Consider the following 23,676-nt stretch of genomic DNA (forward strand, 5'->3'; position numbering starts at 1 on the left):
TTCTTTCTTGTCGTCTACCATCATTTTTCAATTTCTTTCTTGTCGTCTACCATCATCTTTCAATCTTAGTTCAAGAGAACAGAAATTACATACGAACAAGAAAAACATTTTATAAAATAATCGGCAGCAGAACTTCCTTTTTTGGTTCTGGCATGAGAGTTTCATTTTTTAACATCTGATTTTAATGATACTTTTAGTAAGAGTGGCCATAGTCACGAAAGAGTACGTGATGAATATATAAATACATGAAGGAAATCTTAAGAAGTTGATAAAGAATTTTAGCTTATATAATACTACTAGGAAGTATTCCGTTTTAAGGTAAAATTCATTTGTCGTTTTACTCTATAAATGAGTTCATAACCCCAAACTTGAAATTATTTACCACAAGAAAAACAAAAAACAATTTAACATTTTCCTTAAAAAAACTAAATCTCAAGTTTGCGGACAAGAAACGGTTACAACTTACGACACCAATATGACTACACGAGGAAAAAGTAGTTGAAAGTAGGTTTGAATCAAACATAAACCAAAAAATTATATTAAAAAAAACAAAATCAGTTGGTTCATCAACTCAAAATCTACCTTTACCTCTTTATTCTCACATTACTCGTCCACTTTTCTTACTTAGTCTTACAATTTCACCTCCAAAAACCCTTTTAAAACCAGCAAACAAATCTTTCTCAATCAACAAACATTTCGATTTCTTCTGCGACATGAAGTACCTGTGCGCTATATTTGTGTTGTTCATCGTTCTTGGGCTTGATGCGATCAATGGCTACGATTGCAAGATCGTCCAGTTTATATTTGGGGATTCATTGTCTGATGTAGGCAACAATAGGAATCTACCAAGGAGTTTAGCGCAGGCGAACCTGCCCTTTTACGGTATAGATTTTGGCAATGGTTTGCCTAATGGAAGGTTCACTAATGGCCGAACTGTTTCAGACATTATAGGTAAGTCATGTGTATGAAACTATTAAACAATCAATGATTCATGTTATATGATGAATGTGGTAGAACATGTGAATTACTTTTTATACAAACTTATAAGAAATTTTATTTAATTTTTCAGGTGATAAAATCGGGTTACCAAGACCAGTAGCCTTCTTGGATCCATCAATGAATGAAGATGTAATACTTGAAAATGGAGTTAACTATGCTTCAGGAGGTGGTGGAATCTTGAATGAAACCGGTGGTTATTTCGTAAGTTTCTGAATTAATTTTGTTTTTTCTTTCTCAAAACTAAATGATTAATAAGATTCAAAGAATATTTCTTTGATGATGTTAATTAATTTATTGGTGGCTGTATTTGTCCAGATCCAAAGATTTTCTCTGTGGAAGCAAATAGAGTTATTCCAAGGGACACAAGATGTAATTGTTGCAAAGATAGGGAAAAAAGAGGCAGACAAATTCTTCCAACAAGCTCGATACGTCGTCGCTTTAGGCAGCAATGACTTCATTAACAATTACTTGATGCCTGTCTATAGCGATTCTTGGAAGTACAATGATGAAACATTCGTCGACTACTTAATGGAAACACTTGATTCTCAACTCAGGGTTAGTTAGTTTAAATAAAAACACTTAGAATATTACATTCATCGGTTTTGTTTTCATAAAGTACTTTCTGTGATACAAATGTTTTAGGTGTTGCATAGTTTGGGAGCGAGGAAGCTTATGGTGTTTGGGTTAGGACCAATGGGTTGTATTCCACTCCAAAGAGCTTTGAGTCTCGATGGTAAATGTCAGAACAAAGCTAGCAATCTTGCAGTGAGATTCAACAAAGCTGCCACCAAAATGCTCCTAGATCTCGAAACCAAGCTCCCTAATGCAAGCTACAAGTTCGGTGAAGCTTATGACCTCGTCAACGACGTCATCACTAACCCTCAAAAATACGGTAAATATGGCCTGATAAACTGTGAGAAATTCAAAAGAACTATTTAAAAATGATAAAATTATTCTAAGAGTTCTAGAGACAAAAATTAAAATAGGTTATAAAAGTACTAAAATTTACTACATTTAGTAAAGAAAGAAAATCCTACTACTACTAGTTGCGATAATTTGTTTTCACCAATGCTGTTTTTTTTAATTTTATTCTTATGATAATCTTCAGGTTAACTTATATATATGTTTGTGTGCCTATGCCAATATATTTACAGGATTTGACAACTCAGATTCGCCGTGTTGCTCGTTCTACAGAATCCGGCCGGCGCTGACGTGTATACCGGCGTCGACATTGTGTAAAGACAGAAGCAAGTATGTGTTTTGGGATGAGTATCATCCCACCGATAAAGCTAACGAGCTCGTTGCTAATATTCTCATCAAAAGGTTCGATTTCATGCGTGGCGATGACGGTACCACCGAAGCTCCTTCTCCGGCCCCGGATCTTGCTCCTTCTCCAGACACTTAACTAAACCGATCGATGTCTTCTATGTAATGATTTCGAGTTCTGTATATTGTTGATCATGTTGTGGAGTTTCGCTTGTCCTTTAAGTTTAATGATCTTTTTATTTCTTTGGTGAAATAATGTATTATTTTCTGTAATTTTCGTCTATCTGTTGTATTGGTTAATTCCAGAATTTGTCTGATGATAGTAAGATGTCATATTTGAGGTGGTTGTGTCCTCCACTGTCTCAGTGCCTCTTTACCAAATAAAACGAAAATAACAATAATTAAAGGTTGAAAAAGTTGGGATAATTAACAAAACATGGCATATATAAAACAGAGTAAGGGGGGGAAACAGAGCAAAACCCTTTTGTGTTTCAGTGGATGACCTAACTAACTTAGCTTAGTTAATTGTTGATTTTTTAAAATAAAATGCTTAAAAAGTCAGCTTTTTAGACATGGGTTTCATAAAGTTCGTGTCTTACCAAATACTTATTTGATATCATCACATATAGCCATTTAGATTAAGATTCCATCATGTTAAATCTTGATAAATATCATAAAAGGTGATTATTACAATATTCAAGGTGCTCTAAATTACAAGATGCTAGAATTAGCAACTAGGACATTAAGGTCGAGGAGTGTGGCGGTTGTTAGCACCTGATCCTGGATAATCGTTAAGCTCCTCAACGTTCATCAACCTCCGTGTCTTCGTTCTTCTCTTAGCATAGGATTCAATTCGTCTCTATGGAAACCATTCAGACAAAAAAAAAAAGCAAGAATAAGAGTCAAAATACAGAAGAGATTCGATATTTTCTCACATTGTATGCGTGTGTGTGTGTGTGTGGATTGGATTCTTACCAGGTGACTAAACTGATGTAATTCTTGTCCCTTGTTTTCACAATCTGTCGATATCTCGGTTCCTGCAGTAAGCAAGAAATTAAAGCAAGAAAGAAACAGAACAAGAAAAAGAATTATTGAGGAGGTTAGAGAGAGTGAGAGAGAAGTATTACAGACTTGCAGTGATTAGCACAGGCTTCAATAATATCATAAGAGACAGAACAGCCAAAATCAAGAACATTCGAAGTTGAAAGAGGTGTCTAGTTCTCGCCATCTAATTTCTCTCAAAAGACAGAAGATGTGTTTTGTTTCTGCTCTGTTCTTCATGTAAAGCTTTATATAAAAACCCTGTGTGCTCATCTTCAGTATCAGGGTATATCGTGGAAGAAGATATAGATATTAAAGTAGAGAGGATCGTGGAAATTTTCTCATTTTCTTTGGATCTCTACCGTTGATTGTGGAAATAAACCTTTTGAGTTGGAAACATCACATGATGCTCATCAAAATAAAACTCCTTTTTTTTATTAGTGTTGTATTATATATTACACACACACTGACACACACATATATATATATAAAATCTGTTAAATATCATGTATGTACACACATACATATAGACATGTATGCTTTACCTAGTAGGCTAATACATTGTATATACAAAAAAAAAACTTGTATGTACATTGCTACAGTGACTCAAACGAGTGTTTGATCAGAACACAAATATTACTCATGGCCTTTTATGAGTCAATTTGGTTGCTGCAAAATAAAGAAACGTAAGATTAGTTGGTGGATTTTGATTGTGGATAAAAGTAATTTATCTGTCAACTAACCTGATTGTTATCAAAGTGGCTAGTATAATCTGAAATCCAAGTCTGATGATGATGATCAGTAGCAGCAAATACTGGATGATCAGGAAATTGGAAGCTGTTGCTAACCGGATACATAGTTGGATCTTGTTGGACGTTTAACTCGAAATCCGGTTCGAACTCCTTCTCTTCTTTCATATCAAATTGTGTAGGATATGAATATTCCTCGCCGAGTTGAATAATCTCGTAGCTCTTTTCGTTTAGCTCGTTTAACAAATTGCCCTCTTGTCTTAAGTGATCAAATTGTTGTTCCGGGTTGCATATCTGATCTTCTTGATTTCCAGACTCGAAGAAGCTTGAGTAAAACGGAAGGGATGCAACTGCATTATTTTCCATCTCTCTGTTGATCATAAAACTTTAAGATGAGTAGAACATATTAACTCGAAGCATATTTCTAAGAGAATTAAAAAAAATTTCACTCACCGATGAGGAAGAAAACTAAGTCAGCAGATATAATCATTTGTTGGTTATTGTTGTCGGGAAGCCATGAGATTAACTGATTTTTTTATAGTCATTCATCATCAAAGGTGGCGAATTTCCGCACTGAAACTGCATCAGAAGGTTTGGTCTGGCTCAGAATTGTGAGAGGGAAAAGAGGGACATGTGATATATAATTTCTACATAACCTGTGTTGTTGTACACTTAAGTGACATGAAGTGATTCTTTCTTAAATGTTTCTGCAAGGCAAAAGCTGCCTCCATTAGTAACTCTTGACATTTTCACTTGCGTGTGTGTGTGTATCATCATCAATTCATATGTAAGTTGCATTCATTACATACCTTGTGAATCTGAATTCTTTCAATAGATTTTCTCAATGATTCTTCCAAATTCCTTAGATGCTCGACATTTTCAGTTCTAGAGATGTTCGTCCAACAGCTGAAATACACACACACACACCAGAACAAGATTAAAAAAGAATCCATCATCAGCATAGTATGTTTAGAGAGTTGAACAAAACAAATAGAAAAATAAAAATAAAAATGATACTTAAAACCGAAAAGCTCCAAAAGTTCCACCTCAGTCTCCTATGATACTCCATAACCTGAGCTTGAAAAAATGCTAGTTGGTTAGTGAGACCCTGCTCATGTAATTTCAATACATAGTTTTAGCAATCTCAACTCAAGAACTTTAAAGTGAGCAGGAGGTGAATTATGATGGTTGATCCATCATCTCTACCTCAATAGTTTGGTTCCTGCAGGATAAACAATGGACCACAAATCAAGTGTTTTCAAAGGGGATACTAATGACAAATACTGAATTCATAGTTGTAAGGAATTTGTGTATCAAGTAACTTGTTCCTTAAAATTCGTGTATATTAACATCATGATCCAGTTTCATAAAAATATTCTTAACAAACGGCAGATGTTTCCATCTCAATATGTTTCCAAAATCAATAGATATTATGATGAAGGAAGAGAGATTCAGTGAGGTTTTACCTCTAGGCTCTCCAGTTTCCTGTGATGTTCAAAACAAATATCAGTTTCATACAATAAGATCAAAGCCTATATGTACTTTGACATTTGAGAGAGAAATCATACTTAAAGATATACCTTTTTGTCCTTTCTTGAGGGAGTCAACTGCGCAAACTTGGCAATAACATCTCCAATGCATCTGTTTCAACAAGAAACCATGAAGTTTTTCAAGAGTCAAGAGAAGTTCAAGAGTAAAGAAAAACACCATAGTTGGAAAATAAGTAAACATCAAAACAAGATGATCCACTTGATTTCCAGTTTTTACCTGTGATCTCCATGGAATATGGTAGGCCTTCCGGAAGGAGAAAACATGAGAAGAACTATATCAATATCACACAATATAGACAACTCTTTGGCTTTCTTTAAAATCCCACTTCTTCTCTTTGAGTATGTAACTTTCCTGTTGCTACTGCTCTCCAACCGCTTCATCATGAGCTTAACCCTTCCCATTCTGCAAATCTAAATCTAACATTTTTTTTTGCAGAAAAAATGTAAAAAAGGACAGAACAAGTCCTAAGGCACTAATATTAGGTGGTTAAGTGTTATAAAAGTTGTAACCGGATTAAACCGGATAAATTGATCTTCTCTCATATAAAAGGAGAGGTCGTGTGTAACAAACATCTTATCCAGAATAACAAACTTTTCTTCCATCTCTGTTTTCTTCTACGAAGCTATTAACTAACTTCAAATACCAAACAAAATCAAAATCACTTCTTGTTTGGATTTTTTTTTGTACCCACAAGAGCTTAAACCATAAGATTCTCACGGAAGACAAGAATCCCAAAACCAAAACCGATTTGCACAATGTGATGGGCGATAGAAACAGAAGACGAATTTAAAGTAGATGAACAAGCAGAGAAATAAAAACCTTTGGAGGAATAAAAGAGCACAAAAGATTCCAGCAGAGAAAAATAAAAAAGGAAAGATTAATGGTGAAACAGAGAGCTTGCAGAAGCAGACGAAAGGACAGCCTTTGATTTCGCAGGGAAACTTAAAGCGTCGACCAACGGAAATGTGTGCTCTGCGTAGGAAGAGAAGAAGACAGTTTAATTCGTTAATGATCCTGTTTCGTTTTTATTATTCGAATGATATCGAAAATTTGAACCTTTTGTGTTTTTTTTTTCTTACAATCTGTTTGGGCCTTTAAATTTGTCCAATGGGTCTTTCATATCTTCTCTTCTATACAGGAGCCCAGTCAAATCTATTAACTTCCTTCTCTATTGACCTAATTTTCGCCGCCTCAGCTTTTCTACTTAAAGCCATCACGATTTGTTAGAGAAGAACAGAGCAGCTTCTCGTGAAAACCCTAGTCTTGTATCTCTGTAAATTCTCTTATCGATTAGATGGTTTTGTAAAGATTCGTTCGTTTGTCTTCCGCGAGCGTCAGTTTATAGCTTTATCTCTGCTTTTGTTGTTGTTTGTTTGATGTTTGAATGCCTGTGATGGTGTTAAATATACTTTGAGAGCTTAGTCTCTAGGAAAAAAGAAACAACTCTGAGGCATTTTAAATCCTTTTTTTCCCCTGGTAGTCAATTGTTTTCCTGCGCTAATTTAAGGTTGCATTCGAAATTAGTTTCTTGTTTATATAGGTACTAGTTGATTCGCTCTAAATTGTTTGTTTTTCTTTTTGGAGATTTGGTATAAGTGCAAGTGATGATAAAAAGCCAGGGACATCAGATTCTCCGCAAGGAGAAGTAGAATGATGACTAAAGTCTAAATGGGAATCTCTCTGATGCACTTAACAAAACCTGTTTGAAAGTTTGTTTTGAAGCTTTGTTTAAAATGATCTTTGTGATTTGCCGATGATGTATATCTATTGATGTGTTTTCATCAGATTTTTACGGTGATGAATGTAATCACAATTGTCACTACCTCTGAGGCATATTCTTTGTCGTTTTGCTTTGTTTATTTGTTAGTTTATGTTAAGCCTGGTGATTGCATCTAAGAACGGAGATATGAAGGGTTGTTTTGTTGTAGCCTAAAATTTGATTGGGCTCCAAAAGTGTACCCAGTGTAATCAGCTTTCTTGACTGTATATGAAGGCTCTCTTAAATTAGATTTGTACTTTGTGACGATGCAGGAAGCTCAGATTATATTCCCTTTCAATCGTTTTGTCGCAAGTTTAGGCTTAATACTCAAGTCTTGATGCGGATGGAGAATTAAGTTGCCAAGATCGTTTGATGATTTGCAAGTAAAAGTGTAAAGCTTTATTATTATGAAATAATACCAACTTATATCGCCTCTTGTATATTCCAAGAACAATTATAATTTCCTCAGTTACTTGATGTAACTCATAATGAAAGCAAATAGAAATGAACAACAACTTGGTAATGTAAACCGAACCATCCAAATTCATAAAATAACAATCTTTGCAAGAATAATCATACATAAGTAAACAACAAAGATCGAAAAAAACTTCCTCTAGCTTCTCGTACTCCATGTTCTTTGCAAGCAAACGAAACCGTAAATTTCCCATTGAATATGTTTGGCACCATGTTTCAACGATACTTTAAACATCCTCTAGCTTCTCTTACTCCATGTTTCAGAACTAGGATGCATTTCCAACAGAATCAAGACCTTCTGTTCTGCTTCGTACAATCCGATGAAACACCTCCCTCACTTTCCTCTCAAACGGATCCAAACCATTCTTCAAAGCTTCTTGAAGGTGCGCCAATTCCTCAACCCTCTCTCTCACTTCCGTCTCTTTCTCCTCAGACAACGGAAACTGAACAGAATCAGCCAACTCGCTCATCAGCCTCGAGCTCCTCTCGATCTGATTAATCTCTTTCAACAACCCACAACTGTTCTTCCTCTCCCTCTTCTTGGATTCCTCAATGATCCTATCGTGCAAAGACATCAAAGACCCTCCCCACAAGAAGTTCCTAGGAACATTGAAATGCACTTGAAGCCCTCTGTCTTGACAAGGAATCGCCGCAACAAGAGCCCACATCACAAACAACAGTATCGAGTTCATCGTATAGACAGGAACAACGAGACCATTGGTCGCAGTTACGTCACTAGCTCGAGGCGTAGCTAAATTGTTCCCTATGGCTTGCAACTGCTTTGAAGCTGACCAAGACCTCGAAACGCTCCAAGAGAGCGACCTGAAATGCCCAATTGATCGATGGCTGAGATGATCCTTGTTCCGCCCAAACGAACGGTTACGATGCTGCGACACTGAGCTCGAAGACGATTCCTTGTCGTCGATCATTCCGATCGCTAATTCGATCAGCGTCTTCCTCGCGCGGCGGAATTGACCTTCACCGAGCGGTCTCTTGCTGTTGAAAGCGACGATGACGATTTCGATCAGTTTCTGCCATTGACGGATCTGCTCAACACCATCGCGAATCGCGTTACAGACGTCGAGGGCCTTGACGCTTCTATCGAAGTAATCTGCGATTAATCGATCCATGGGTGGTTTATTGATCAGAGAGCGATGGTTGAAGATAATGGCGCGAAACTCCTCTTGGCAACATAGAAACGAATCGAGAAGCTTCCCTACCCATTCGAGAGACAGTAGATCTTCCGAGCCTGAGGCGTTGAGATCGATAAACCTCTCGGAAACTTGTCTCTGAAACGAATCCAACTCTGCCTCCATCTGGGTCAACTCGTTTCCGCCGTCGGTCACCGTCGCCGAGTCAGCCGAGTCAGACGAGTGTACCGAGTCACGCCGCAAATTCAGTAACGACCTCCCGAATGATCTGTGGTATTCCGTCGCTGGCATCCTCAGAAATCAGAACAGATTGAAATGTGAGATTGATAATCAGAATCCGATGGAGAATCAGGTTTCAAGCGAGGAAATTGTCATTCTAGAACAATAAAAAAGGAACCTTTTTTCTGATTTTAGAGCAAATGAGAGTGATGATGTTAAAAAATGATAAAACCCCTAATGGGAAAGAGAAGGGCTTTATATGGATTATTGAGAGAGGATTTTGACCTTGTCTTTTGATGTGTTTTTCTGCGTTAAATTTGGAAAATATTGAACTTTTTCGTATATTATTTTCTTATTCTATTTTTCGAAATGTGTTGCTCTTATTAGAGTTTCACATTCCAACGAAAAATATCTTTTTGTCTATTTTTGTTGTTATAATTTTAATTTTATTTGATTTGTGACTCGTCCGAAACACGCAGCTAACACGTCAACTTAATCACGCAACTAGGAGAGGAAACATAATACAATCTCTCGGGAGGGGTCACAGCCAAATCTCAGCCGTCAGATTAAGTACCTGCGCAGACATATATGGCTGTGAGATATGCCAGCTGTGAAGGATGGAGTAACGGGTGCCACGTGGCGAAACGTGACTTGGGAAGTGTGACGGAGACGGCGTCAATATAACAGCTCAGGCTTAGTTGGCGCGTAATGGAGAGAGAGAGAGAGAGAGAGACGACTTGGTCCCGTTGATTCGATTCTAGAAAACCTCAAGGACAATTTACGGACGTGTTGTTTTCTTTAAAAAATGTTTCTGCTTTACCTAAAAACTCATGACGCAAAAAAAAGGAGAAAGTTTTGGTGTGATACTTGCTTGTATAATCTGAAAAAAAACTCATTAGTAAGACAATTTCGTTTCTAAAATTCATAAGGATACAGGAATAATTGAATACGATGTTCACAATTAAGAAAAAGAAAGAGTAAAGGATGTGTATTCAAATGTTGAAAACCATGTTTGAACCAATCTTTAAGTTTTGAACGATGGTTTTTTATATTTGATTAATACAAGACGTAAGCTGTAAGATGTACACAACATTGATTAATCAGACAGACTTTAACTATTTTCTAACTAAGCAAATATATTTTCGGTTGTAATAATATTTTTTTCTGTCTATTCTGTAAAATTCTCAATATCTGGAAAGTGAGACCGTACCTAATTTGAATATAAATAAAATATGATAATATCACGTGTAAATAGTAGTAGTAATTTTATGTATAGCACGTGAGAATTACAAGTTCCAATCGACATAAACTGGAGGAAATTGATTAACAAATGGAATGACAGACAAACTCTCCATTAAGTTTTGACTATCTCTTGAGATTTGTAAGTTGTTAAGAGACCGATAAAATTCGTGCAGTTTGCGTGGTTCACGCTGGTCAAATAAGTTCCAGTTTTTTAATCATCAAGAAAGATTATATTACATCATTTTATTATATAGTTTACAAACTGCTGATGAACTGACCTCGTCCGGCGAACCATACGTATGTTAAACTTTGTACAAAAATCTTGTATGAAATAGATGGATTAATGTTCCAAATTTTTTTTTTAAAATGGCTCGATTTCATTATTTTCTTATGTGAATAACTGAAATTCATAGATACCAAAACACTAAATCTAAATATGAGTCAAAATCATACCAAAAACTCGTTTTTATTTGGTTTGTTTGATAAATCAAAAATGAAAGAATAAAAAAACTGAAAATAATCTCAAATTAAATTTGAACCACGAATCGGACTAGAAAGTCCGAATACAAGTAGTATGATAGATAAATTTTTTTTAAAAAAAAACTCGACACATTTATTAATGTCTATTTGAAACTACCAAACATTATTTAATGTTCTATTAATAAGTGTCCATCCAAAATTCCAAACTTTTTAATTAGTGTCCATAGTATCAGATTATACGAATACAAGAAAATCAAAGATTTGGTCGCTGAAAGATTTTGTTTTAAGGAGAAAAAATAAAATACTAATAAGAGACCCGAGATTAAAGGACGTGGTCCATGATTTGGAAGGCAACGTTCATAACATATCTGAAGTAGATAGCTGCACCCATCACTGGGTTACCACATCAAATTCCATATCATTCTCTTTATATGCTTTTTTTTTCTTTTTCTTTTGTGCAAAGCTCTTTATATGATTAGATTAGAATCATTAGACTATAAGATAACTTATAGGTCTCGTAATGAAAAATAGTATTAGTTGATGGGAGGTAAAATATTGGCAATTGTACCCACTTTCGTCATATATTTTGGTTATAGTTTTGCTTTTACTTTTGCCTATCAGTTCCAAAAAATTGCATGATCATATAGTGGATTTTACAGATTTTTATTAATCATTAGAAATCGTGATTCCTCTTATTACTTTTAAAATAGACAAAAGAAATTGAAAATTTTCCGAAATGATTTCTTATTAAAATTTTGTTTCCGAAACTACGTTTCTGAATTTTGACTTCTAAGCTGAGGTCACTCCACTACTTTAATTTACCACAACACCCCTCAATAATCCAAAGGTTAAGAACGCAACCGCCAACCGCAAAGCTTATTACTTGGTCAACGATCACCACCTAAACCGCGTAGGTTAACAATCGCATGTGCGCATGTTAGCATACTTTTTTCGCCGACGCAAACGCTAATAATCGCAAAAGTCTCCTCCTTTCTTCTTCCTCCGATGCCCTGTTTTCATTCTTTCAATCACCAAGCAAACCCACCAACAAAAAGTTCTCGAAACCCTTACAAATTATGAGCAATCGTATCGGTCTGCTCGATCTAGAGAAGCATTTCGCCTTCTACGGAGCCTATCACAGCAATCACATCAATATAATCATCCACACTCTATTGGTATGGCCTAACGTCTTCGCAACTCTCCTTTTCCTCTACTCTACGTCACCGATTCTAGATCCCTCTCGATTAGGGTTCATCGAATCGCTGACTTGTGGCGGTGTCCTGCGTTTGGACATTGGGTTTTTCCTCACTGTGATGTATGCTATCTTCTACCTCTGTTTGGATAAGAAATCTGGGTTTTTAGCTGCTCTGTTATGTTTCTCTTGTTGGATCGGCTCCAGCTTTCTCGCAGCTCGAATAGGACATTCCCTAACCTTCAAGGTGAGTTTGCTCTTTAATCCAATTATCTCCCTTCACGAAGTGTTATGGAAATTTATGTGCATTAGATGTCTAAGTAAGAAAGTAAACTCTATCTGGTTTCTTCGTGCATTTGATTCTCAATTTTTTGTCCATGCTTTGACTGAAAAGCCTTTTTGTATCTTTGCTCATACTCACAGAAGAAATCGATTGGTTTTTGATCAGTTATTGCAGTTAGTCTAATACAAATGTGGCCCCTTTTAAGTTCCTCTTATCAGAAAAACCCTGACTCCAATGTGCTTGTAAGAAGATAGATACTGTTCTTTCAGGATTCTCTTATCAAATTGTTGATTTTTGGAAATGCCTGCATCGCTTGGTTCAAAACAAAGTTGGCTTTTTTGAGACAGAACTATAAAGAAGCTGCATTTTTTTCTAATAAATTAAACATCTCACTTTTTGAATCAGTGTTTGGCTGTAATGTGTTTGTTTTGCTTCGCCCTTAAAGCTTCCTCTAGCTTATAATTTGACTTGCTTTCTCAGGTCGGAGTAGCTTCTCAGCTCTTATGTTGGATCGGTCAGTTCCTCGGTCATGGCGTGTTTGAGGTATATATATATATATATATATATATATATATATACACACACTCTTCTTAAAAATCATTTCTTTTTATCTTTTCCTCTGAAGAACCTAACTACAAATCTTAATCTATTCGCAAGAAACGAGCTCCAGCGCTTCTAGACAATCTAGTCCAAGCTTTTCTGATGGGTCCGTTCTTCGTGTTGCTCGAGGTTGAATGTTTTTTTCCCTCTCTCTGTGACTCGGTCCTTGTTTATGTTAGCCTAAAACTGATAATCACAATGGATTATTGAATGAGAGTTGCAGGTGCTGCAGTCTGTTTTTAGCTACGAGCCATACCCTGGATTCAAAGCACGTGTCAACTCCAAGATAGAGAGTGAAATCAAGGAATGGAGAGAAAAGAAACAGAAGAAGAAGATCACGTAAGCTCCGATATAGTCCGTGTGATTCAGACAGAAATGGCTGTTGTTTTGTTAATGTAGATATAAACCAAGCACAAAGCATAAGATGATGATAATCTGTAATGAGGCCCAAGCCCGTGTAAGTCATTGTATAAGCTCGTTTTATAATTTCTGGACATGAGAAAATGTGTTAATCTGCCACGTCGATAAACTTGTGTCACGAGGAATTTGAGGGAAAATGAAAATAAAAATCGGAAAGGAATATGATGCATAAACAATAATCGAGACTGTCAGTATAGTACGAAGAAACGTTTTGATTTGTTTATTTTCCTTGATAAACAAAAGTTAAGGTTAAGGTAAAATCGTACAAGTTTTTATCAAGGAAAAACAAAATACTTATTCGGGCATCATTATTGAGAAGAATTTGAATAAGATATTAGCATGTGAGTCCATTTGACCCCACCGAATAAATCAAGAATCTTTTAATACAAAAACTGAAGGCAACACAAATTTTTTTTTTGGGGTGTCAATCCAACCAAAAATGATTGAAAGAAGAAATAATTATACTCCCATCCCATGTCTATATAAACAGAGTTCAATCATAATGATATTAGACCATCTGCATTGGTGCATTGGTGAAAGACCCATTTTGAATCTCTTATTAAAATAATAATAGTAGTTTAATAAAATTGAGTTTTATAAATTAATTTTAATTTTTTTTAAAAAGGAATTAAACCAATAGTAGAGAGACACATAATTAGAGAGACTCTTCTCTCTCTTTTTTTTTTTTTTTTTTGAATTTAGACTCATCTCATTTTCTCTCTTCTCTTTAGACTCCCACTGCAGATGTTTTTAAACACTGCTTTCTTCTTCACACTGCAGATATTTCCGCTCTATACTTTTGTTTTCACTTTTCTGGGAACATCAGGAACTAGAGGATTCTGTTTTTGTTTAAGATTATTCGCAACTTGTTTGTTTTTCTTATAGTGCATTTTGCTCAAAATCTCCTCTTTTTTTTTTTTTTGGTTTTAAGCTTCTTGCAGCTATATTTTTACAACATAACTTGGGTTTTCTATTGTAAACTATAGAAGTATTGTTTAAAATGTGTAAAGAAGATCGTACACTGTACTTCTCGTTCACTCTAATGTCGAAAACGCAGTTTGTTTGTATTAGATAACATTTTAATTCTGCAGAAAATGATCATATGAAAGTTAGAAAATAATTATAATAATGAAATAGTCCAAAATAAGTATGGACCAGAGACGCGGAAGCCAGTCCCACGACATAAACTCTCCACATGCGTTATAAAGATTTTCCTCAATTGGTATAAAGATTTGGACATTTTTTAATTATTGATCTATACCCTTTTTTTTGTCAACCCACTTTCAGTAATATAAAAATAGTACATGAATATAACGATTCGAAGTACACATGATTCATGAAAGATCAGAAGAATCCACATCGCATTAGAGTCATTAGACATAAACTTCTCATGCTGAAATTTAAAAATATAAACGGAGTATATAAGTACCATTTCAGAAGTATAATCCGGAGATTTCAAAGGTTTATATCCTAAAAGCATCTCTAATTCACTTCCATTTCCCATTCTAAATTCTATTTTAGAGTTATGCAATCTTATGAACAAACCCCGAAGCCAAGTGTCCTTTTGGTCACCACAAAAGATAATGAGTCCTCCGGGAGTTTGGTTGCCTCCGGAATCATTTTCGACAGACGACAATAGCGCGCAGACAAATCATCTCCAATGAAAACACTTTTTTTTATAGAACTTTTCAACACATGGAGTCTTCTTATGCGATAGAGGATTCGAACCCATCTCCACATGTTCCCAAATTCATATGATACTTAAATGTCACAAATGGCGACAAAAAATATTTGCCTCATATTAAAACACAAACATTCATTTGTGATTAGTAAGCCAAATACGTGTCCTGTCATTCAACAAATTTGTTATGAGTACTTTTGTCAGTTTCTGATAATGAAATTCCGATTATTAATTACGAATTATATTGGATCCCTTTGATATTTTTGGTACTCACTTCCGGAAACATTGGGACTCCTTCGTCCATTTTATAGTGATCAACAGATTATGTTAGCACCCTCTTTTGTAAACGCAAAACTGATTAAATCAAAGCACTAAACAAATGAAACAAGTATAGTTCAGTACTTATAGTTCAGTACTCATATTAAAGCTACACTAGCTACTTCAGTACTATAGTAACCTCAGTTTCAGATTACTCTCGGGATATAATTGTATTAAAAAAAGGATATTAAATCTCGTTGAGTATTTAAGAAAACTATAAAATATATTCAAGTATACTTTAAAAAAAAAAAAGGAATTTGGTGTTTATGCTCGACTGATGATATTGGTTTGAATGTTTGATACTGATAGAACCACAAGGTATTAAATTTTGTTTTTGTTCATATTTTAGATGTGTTCGGATCTGTACACATAATAAAGTTTCAACCACACACCATTTTTACAAAAAATACCTATAACAATATAGTACCATTCGATAGAGTCATAGACTTCTTCACTGAAATGGCATGAAACCCTCATACTTGATTACTTGCATGTAAGCTCACAGAATCATAGGCATGCGTGAGAGAGAGAGAGAGAGAGAGATATTAAAATAGGAAAAAAAAAAGATTTAACGGTCAAAACTGAGAAACATTGACCATGCATGTCATTTATCGTACGACGCACTTGCTTTTTTTTCTTTCGGAAATCTCTTTTTCTACTTTCATTACACTGAAAAACGCATACAAAAGAAAAAGAAATTCAAGAAAAAACTTGTCCTAGAGAGTGAAATTTTAAAGGAGGAACAGGTCAAGCTGTTCATCAGTCTCGTAATAGAAATCAGATTGGTACAGATCGTAAGGTTCAACTGATGAGTAGTCATCAAAAGCAGCCACGAAGCCAGTCGTAGTAGTAGAGTCGTCACAAGGTAACTCATTAAACGACGTCGTACTAATCATATTCTCATCAATCTCCATGAAACAACCAATCACTTCCTCCTCCTCCTCGTCCTTGCTTATCATCATCATCGTCTTTTCTTCGACGGCTTGTCTTGGTTCCGACAATATCACAGTCTTGATCATGTCGAGTCCATGTTTTCTCGAGGAGATTCCGGCAGCGAGTTTGTTAAGTAGACGTGCGGAGCCTGTGGAGGAAACGGAGGAAGAAGAACAAGAAGAAGAAGGGGTCAGTACTGTTGGAGACGACGTCGTTGTGGTGGAGGAGGAGGCTTCAACTGTGACGATCGGCTCATGGGTCATCGGATCGATTCCGTTTCTAGCGAGTCTTTTCTTAAGACATGAGTTCCAATGGTTCTTTATGTCATTGTCTGTACGGTTCGGCATTTGCTTTGCTATTGCTGCCCACCTTTCAAATATGTACATCATCAATTTTAAAAACGAGTATATATTATAGGGATATTACTTTCAAGAATGTACACGAATAAAACGATTATCAAATGAAATTATTTAGTTAGAAGGGTAAAAAAGTGATTTCAGTCACAAATTAGCTACCTGTTTCCAACAAGAGAGTGAAATTTGATGATGTCTTCTTCCTCCTGAGGAGTGAATTTGCCTCTTTTGATTCCAGGTCTCAAATAATTAAGCCACCTTAATCTACAACTCTTTCCACATCTTTGCAGACCTTTTTTTAGCATTTACCCAAAAAAAAACGAATTATTAGAAAGATGATGCGAAAGAATCATTACTTTTATTTTTACAAGAAAAAAAAAAGATCATTACTTTTAACATAGTGGCAAACAGATAAGTAACAAAAGGATTGAAACGTTTTTTTCCATCAGAAGAAAAGGAGAAAACACAACAATCACACACACAATCTTTCTGATTATGGGTCTAAAATTAGAAATGTTTTTCATTTCTATAGCTTTACACTTTAGGAAAATGATTTATATAATGTATACTAATAAATCAGAAGAAAAAAAATATTCAGTAAAATATATATATGGCTTCCATGGGTTCACATAGTCCATTATGGAAGTGTATCAGTCAATTATTCGTATAAGTCTCATCTACAACATAAAACTGTAATGCACACACAGATTTGTTACAAAAGCTGGGCAAGATTTTATATTTGATTCATTTTCTTAATTTTTTGGTTTACATTTTGGTTTACAAAAAAACCATTTTTGGGAGTATATAAGAGATTTGTTTCTTTTGCCAAAAAAAAAAAAAAAAACTGTGAGAGATTAATTAAGAGAAATCCATAAATACAGATCTTAAACAGATATTAACGATGAAATAATGTGCTTAGTGGAGAAAAATTAGAACCAACAAAAAATCAACACATACTCAAAACAAAATCTTTGGTCCGACAGAAACTGAAATCCAGAGAACCTAGCTTTGAAAGAGACACAAACATAGGTCGTCCGTACACAATGTATGCATATGTATCTAAGTGTGTAAGTATAGATTTATACCGGCTCTCGAAGGCAGGGAACGCCAGTCGCCGAGACCGTATTCGTTGATGTAAGCGACGAGCATACGGTCTTCCTCCGCCGTCCACTCTCCTTTCTTCATCCCGTCGACGTCGAACCACGTCGTCCTCCCCATTTATCTCCGGCGAACCAATCAGATCTCGCCACGTATCACTTGTTCTCCAGTCGACTCGAGTCGTCTTATTGATCGATCAAGGGTGATCTTTAAGAACAAGTGAATTATTATTGATTACTGTTAATATTTTATTATTTAGGATATGATTTTATTAAGAGGCTTTCATTTATCTGAGGCTCTCTCACACTCTCACATAGAAAAAAATAGAAGTAGAAAACTCTTTTCTAGATTGGAAACTGGGGACGTCTATGTATATATATATAGTCCCGTTCTTCTTTTTGTTTTTGTTTTTGTTTTTAAGTTTATTCTCAGCCGTTGGATTCTTATATGTATGTCTTGATGAATGATGCTGAGTTATCCTTTTCATTTCTTGATTCTTCGTTAATATGTTGCTTTTAAAAATAATTAGATTAAAAAACTATTCGGTATGTAGACGTGATTATTCCAAGAGGTTAAGTCACACATATAGCGTATTCACATCCCATATTCCCATCATCAAATGATCATTTTCAAGACTACGGCAGTATATTTTGTCTTGAGTCTAGCGCTTCTGTATTTGAACAATAATTCTATAGATTAACAAATTTGTCTTGACTATAAGAACTTCAGAAGCAATAGTTAGTATTTTATTTTGATTATTTATTATGGGCAAAGCTGGCTTTGTTCTTTAACAAAAAAAAAACTGCCTTTGTTTATTTTTCTTACTCTTCTTGCAATTCTCTTTGAATTTTTTGATTGACCATAAAACTAATGTAAATTTTGTTTGGGATGAAATTGTTAGTCACGTTTGGATGAATTAGTTTACACGTTGACAAAAAAAAAATCAGTTTACACCATGCAGTTAGTTAATACGAATAAACTATATAAAACGCTCAATAGCCACAAATTTAGTTTAATTCAAGCACTATACTTAACACCACATACTTTGCTTTAATATTATCTTCTCTCATATCGATCTTTTCTTTTTAAATTTTCTCATATTGATCTTACAAGTATACTTCTATTTTAAGGCTAAAATCACGTTCAGTCGTATCCTTCAAATACTTTGTTTTTTGAACATCTCATATATATAACTCATAAATCGATCCTCAAAGGTCTCAAGATACCTCTAAAGAAACAAGAAACTCTTGCAAATTACACTTATCCATGTTTAACTTTATATTGTAGAGATAATATATAGATATATTTCTATTGCATATATACATTGTCGTCAACACAAAAGTAAGTGGTTTTATAGTCAACGACCTTGGATCTTTGTACCCAACTCCTTAACCTGGTGCAAAAGGCCATTACATATGTATATGCTTGTCACCACCTCTCTTGCTTCAAAGGGGTCCGTTTTTACATATCATCACGCATAACTCATACATTTGGTATTTTCCATTTCTCTAAAACTTATCATTTTTTTTATTTTGTATTTTCACAAAGAAAAATTCTCTAGATGGCCTGGCATCATAACATGCCGCAAACTAAATTCTATGATTCCATGTAACTCACATCCTCATTCATTCTCTGCTTTTTGGTATTTGACCAAAGCTCCTGCTCTTTTTTCGTGACTTTAATTTGACATCGAATAAGTCTTTGCTTAACACCGTACTGATTTTCCAAAACTACTACCCATCTTCTTCTTTTTTTCTGTTTGTTATTCGCATGAGATTTACCCTTGATAGACCGACCAGTTCATAATGATTTTCCAAAATTTCAAAACTCATGATTTGTAGAAAAAGCACTAAGCTATCGTTTTATTATATTTACATTTGTTTACAAAAGAAGTATAGTCCCTTCTCTTTTTAGCATATTTAATTGCTTTACACAATCTATAGGCAACGCCGTTTTAAAAGGTGAACTATCAATTATGTAATAACAATACACGTTGGTGAATGAGGAATAAAGTACGTACTCGATGAATGCTCACATCTTTGTTAAGTACTCCCTCTAAATTAAATTTATTTAATATTTAATGAAAAATAATCCAACCAATAAAAAATACTAGTATAAAATACGAATACTCTTAACATATTAACTAAATATAAACTAAACTTGTACAAAAAAATACAAGAAAACAAAGAAAATTTCTAAATATTTTATATAAAGGATTAATTAGAGGGAATTTGAAATTTGCTAGTACTCTCTCCGTTTCATAATAAGTGTCATTCTAACACATTTCACACAGATTAAGAAATTAATAAAATATACAAATATACTCTTAATTAATATACTTTTATAACATTTAATTACAAAGACTATTATCTTTAAATGAAGGATAAAAAAGGAAATAAGAGTAAAAAATTACATTGAAAATGCATAATAACATTCTTTTTAAAACAAAAAATGAAATCTAAAACGACACTTATTATGAAACGGAGGAAATATGAAAATAACATAAATAGTAGGACCCTCGATAGTAACAAATAAAGAATAACAGAATTATTGAAGACATCAGAATGTTTTTGTCTAGTTAACCTTTCTTTGTGGAATTACTCGGCACCCTACTCTAAATTTAAAAATACTTGATTTTGTTTTCCAACAAATAAAATGATGACATTCACATTTACGGATTATCCAAATTTGATTACTTCCTCCGTTTCATAAAGAGTGTCATTTTGATATTTTTCACACATATTAAGAAAATTATTAAAAGTATAATTTTGTCCATTATTAATACATTAAATCATTTGTTTTTATCTAATAAATACATTAAATTAATAGGGTTAAAACTGGAATATTATTTAAAATTTTACATTGAAAATATAAAACGACACTCTTTGTGAAACAAAAATAAAACTTTAAAACGATACTCTTTATGAAACGGATGAAGTACTATTTTGCTAATTTCAAATGCATTAATTAAAAGAAAATATCAAGAATGGTAAATGGTCCCTTCACTGCCAAAAGACACTGTCCCTCCTCTGTCGCGTCTTTACTTTGTGAACATCTTTTTCCTTTGGTTTCGTATTGACGTGTTTGTAGTTTTCATTTTTTTTCAATACACACGTTGAGATTGATCTTATCTTAGTTTTGATTATCTACTAGTATTTTAAAAATAATAAGCAGGAAAAGCATTTTTGTTTTATCGAAATTCTGTTTATTGTGTGATCAAAATTTGTTTGCTCCATTTCTTTCGGACAAAAATCAATAACGTTACTGAAAGTGATGAATTGTTCTTTTACGAAAGGTACAAAAACAAAACAAATTATGACCGTGGTGCTACGGTAACAGTTTTTCCCACCTCGAACTCATAAACCACTCAGATTTTTTTTTATAGATCTTGTAAAAGAATATAGACATATAATGATCATTTAAAATTAAGATTTTTTGTTTTCTGGTTTCATTGTTGTCAGCAAGTTTGGTTTTCTCTACGATGGTTTGCTTCATATCCATTGATTCAAAAATTATTCTAGCAGAAGATTTTATTTGAATCAGCGTCAAATGTTCATGCCTAAATTTAACCGGATAGAAAATAGTTCACGCCTATTAATTACGCCATAATTTTAATTGATTAAATTCGAACTGAACATGTCTTTTCAAAAAAAAATATCTTACAATCCCGAAATCAATTATTAGATATATAAAAAAATCCATCATTGCTAGTCCACAAATTGTATGCACACAACTTATAACCATTTTGATGAATTTTAATATTTAGAATTAAACCCACAAACACAAGTTAGTGAACTAAATCATCCAAATTATTTAAGCCAATGATAGCTCTATATCAAGTGATATATATATATATATATATATTTATATATATATATGTGAATGTAATTATGTATTGCTCTTGTTTAACATGTGTAATATGAACATCCAAACATTGCGCTAGTTCTTTTAAAAGATTACATTATTGTAAAAAAGTACTTTTATCACATTAAATATTCGTAAATATGTATGGTAATTTTTGTAAAGATAGTTTGAGACAATCATGGTTGTCCATCAGGGGTTTTTTTAAGAGTTCATGGCATAGGTTTTAAGATGAAATCTAATAAAATAATAATAAAAAAGTAGAAGTTTATGGCCCAAGTTCTTCCCGACGAACCTGAAGAGATGGTATTATCACACACGGAACATTCTAATTGGTTCAAAAAAATAACTTTCGAATTTAAAAAAAAAATAAAAAAAATATTATTATATTCAGATGAATCCTTTCCTAAAGAGTTCACTGATGGACATGGTCTAAATATATTATGTATGACATCCGTATGGTGTGGAGTTAATGTTAATGTTGATTGGATGGACTTTTTTTTGTTTTCTCTATGAGTCATAACTCTAATATATTTTGGATGCTGTTTATGAGATTTTCTTTATCACACAGTAGATATCCCTATTATTAATAATGTACTGACGTTAGGTCTCAAAAGTCATGATCATGTGTGTATGTACATATATGCAAGTTATGTGTAGACTTTTCTCACTAACCTGGACTCTTGTGTTGGACCACGTTTTGAATATGGTTTTTTCGTATTTGTTAAATAAAAAACATGAATAATTGGATATCCAGAATACATGTTGAATATTCGTAAATTGTCGAAATGAATAGTACTAATTATTATTCTTTTGACGAGGAGTTAATCGTCAAAATGAATTGATAACATGACATCATGGTGGGCCGCACGGGTTCTTTGTCTACACACTCTACCACTGTGTAACTTTTTAAATCCGCGTTTCAGAAAACGCGGATTTCTCTTCGCCAAGAATAGATGTTTGCCGTTTAAGCTTTTAGATGGATGGTTTGAAGTTCAATTGCGTCCCTTTCCGTTTATTTGTTGTTTGATTCTTCAAACTGTGTTATTTTTTCCTTGTAATTTTGTACACCCAAATGAGATTTTTTGGGGTATAGTTTTATTAATATAAAATTATATTGTACGTAAGAGATGATATTTGCATTTGCGAGTGACTCAAATATATGTAGTTTTAGATTGGTTTCTACAACCACATTACCAATAGTTTTGAGGTTTATAGTATTTTTATAAAAAAATTACTTAGGAAGTTAGGATCATTACAAATGGCTATTACGACGAATGGGTTTAACAATACATTTCCACAATATTTTTTCGATAACTCTCTTGTCGGTGTTGTGTGTTTTCATTGTTTCCGGTTTGGTATTTTTTGTTTGACATATTTTTCGGTTTGGTTTGCTATCATCAGAGGCAACACTTAATTTGGAAAATACGTTCTTCATCAAAGTAGTCTAGAAATCGACATCTTTAAATTTCGAGTCCATCTCCTCCATCGTTTTCTATAATTTGTTGAGTCTTTTTGTGTTTCAAGTCGTCGTAAAAATGAGCTAAAACCAAGGTACTCGGGTCAACAGCATCTGGCATTGGACCATAATCAAACCTTCGGTCCATCTTAATTTAAAATTCTCAAAAATTGTAAGAAATTATTATCGAGAGTGTTTATTTAACTCTTCCTTAATATGTTCGACACACTTGATAACATTCTCATTAAGGGATGGAGTATGCAATCCGACGAGTAAAATAAACTTGTAGTAGAAAATAAACTATAGATACCATTCTCATGAATTTGACCGGCGTCTACGGGACTCTGAAAAAACACACGCTTACGAAACAAATGTGGTAGTTTTTCAATTAAAATTATAACTATAGTTTTCAAACTCCCACACGAACATTTGACTAGTCTTAAAAATGATATTAAAATTTGGCAAGTCAGGTTTGTCTCCAATTCCATGTTTTCTCTCATTTCCACGTGTATCCAATTACGTACTTATATCAAACACGCGGTTGGGC

The 23,676-nt window shown here is 34.0% G+C and overlaps 5 protein-coding genes, 3 non-coding genes and 1 pseudogene across 8 annotated transcripts; 5 read left to right on the forward strand and 4 right to left on the reverse strand.

Moving 5' to 3' along the window:
* The first annotated feature begins 651 nt into the window (after positions 1-651).
* Positions 652-2,606, forward strand: LOC18008401 (GDSL esterase/lipase At1g74460). The gene is made up of 5 exons (XM_006390359.2): positions 652-951; positions 1,070-1,200; positions 1,315-1,554; positions 1,642-1,891; positions 2,154-2,606. Exons 1-5 carry the CDS (start codon positions 714-716, stop codon positions 2,402-2,404), a joined length of 1,110 nt encoding a protein of 369 aa, XP_006390421.1. The 5' UTR covers positions 652-713; the 3' UTR covers positions 2,405-2,606.
* A 243-nt stretch (positions 2,607-2,849) lies between these two features.
* On the reverse strand, positions 2,850-3,577 carry LOC18008982. The gene is made up of 3 exons (XM_006390360.2): positions 3,397-3,577; positions 3,241-3,302; positions 2,850-3,124 (listed from the first exon to the last, which is right to left on the reverse strand). The coding sequence occupies exons 1-3, from the start codon at positions 3,491-3,493 to the stop codon at positions 3,008-3,010; spliced, it is 276 nt and encodes a 91-aa protein (XP_006390422.1). The 5' UTR covers positions 3,494-3,577; the 3' UTR covers positions 2,850-3,007.
* A 265-nt stretch (positions 3,578-3,842) lies between these two features.
* On the reverse strand, positions 3,843-6,007 carry LOC18007905 (annotated as a pseudogene).
* Positions 6,008-6,987: 980 nt separating this feature from the next.
* On the forward strand, positions 6,988-7,063 carry LOC112087184. Its single transcript, XR_002899947.1, has one exon. It is a non-coding gene; the product is annotated as a small nucleolar RNA Z267 (small nucleolar RNA).
* Positions 7,064-7,200: 137 nt separating this feature from the next.
* LOC112087185 lies at positions 7,201-7,296 on the forward strand. Its single transcript, XR_002899948.1, has one exon. It is a non-coding gene; the product is annotated as a small nucleolar RNA R44/J54/Z268 family (small nucleolar RNA).
* Positions 7,297-7,396: 100 nt separating this feature from the next.
* Positions 7,397-7,491, forward strand: LOC112087196. Its single transcript, XR_002899959.1, has one exon. It is a non-coding gene; the product is annotated as a small nucleolar RNA snoR17 (small nucleolar RNA).
* Positions 7,492-7,807: 316 nt separating this feature from the next.
* Positions 7,808-9,465, reverse strand: LOC18009235. Its single transcript, XM_006390362.2, has one exon. It carries the CDS (start codon positions 9,279-9,281, stop codon positions 8,106-8,108), a length of 1,176 nt encoding a protein of 391 aa, XP_006390424.1. The 5' UTR covers positions 9,282-9,465; the 3' UTR covers positions 7,808-8,105.
* A 2,392-nt stretch (positions 9,466-11,857) lies between these two features.
* LOC18009405 (uncharacterized endoplasmic reticulum membrane protein C16E8.02) lies at positions 11,858-13,502 on the forward strand. Its single transcript, XM_006390365.2, has 4 exons — positions 11,858-12,370; positions 12,887-12,949; positions 13,064-13,135; positions 13,230-13,502. The coding sequence occupies exons 1-4, from the start codon at positions 12,008-12,010 to the stop codon at positions 13,347-13,349; spliced, it is 618 nt and encodes a 205-aa protein (XP_006390427.1). The 5' UTR covers positions 11,858-12,007; the 3' UTR covers positions 13,350-13,502.
* A 2,551-nt stretch (positions 13,503-16,053) lies between these two features.
* Positions 16,054-18,198, reverse strand: LOC18008093 (transcription factor MYB106). The gene is made up of 3 exons (XM_006390366.2): positions 17,797-18,198; positions 16,874-17,003; positions 16,054-16,727 (listed from the first exon to the last, which is right to left on the reverse strand). Exons 1-3 carry the CDS (start codon positions 17,927-17,929, stop codon positions 16,157-16,159), a joined length of 834 nt encoding a protein of 277 aa, XP_006390428.1. The 5' UTR covers positions 17,930-18,198; the 3' UTR covers positions 16,054-16,156.
* Between the last annotated feature and the right edge of the window lie 5,478 nt (positions 18,199-23,676).

This window comes from Eutrema salsugineum, unplaced genomic scaffold (genome assembly GCF_000478725.1).
Source record: "Eutrema salsugineum unplaced genomic scaffold, Eutsalg1_0 scaffold_9, whole genome shotgun sequence".
In the NCBI taxonomy this organism is placed as follows: Eukaryota; Viridiplantae; Streptophyta; class Magnoliopsida; order Brassicales; family Brassicaceae; genus Eutrema; species Eutrema salsugineum.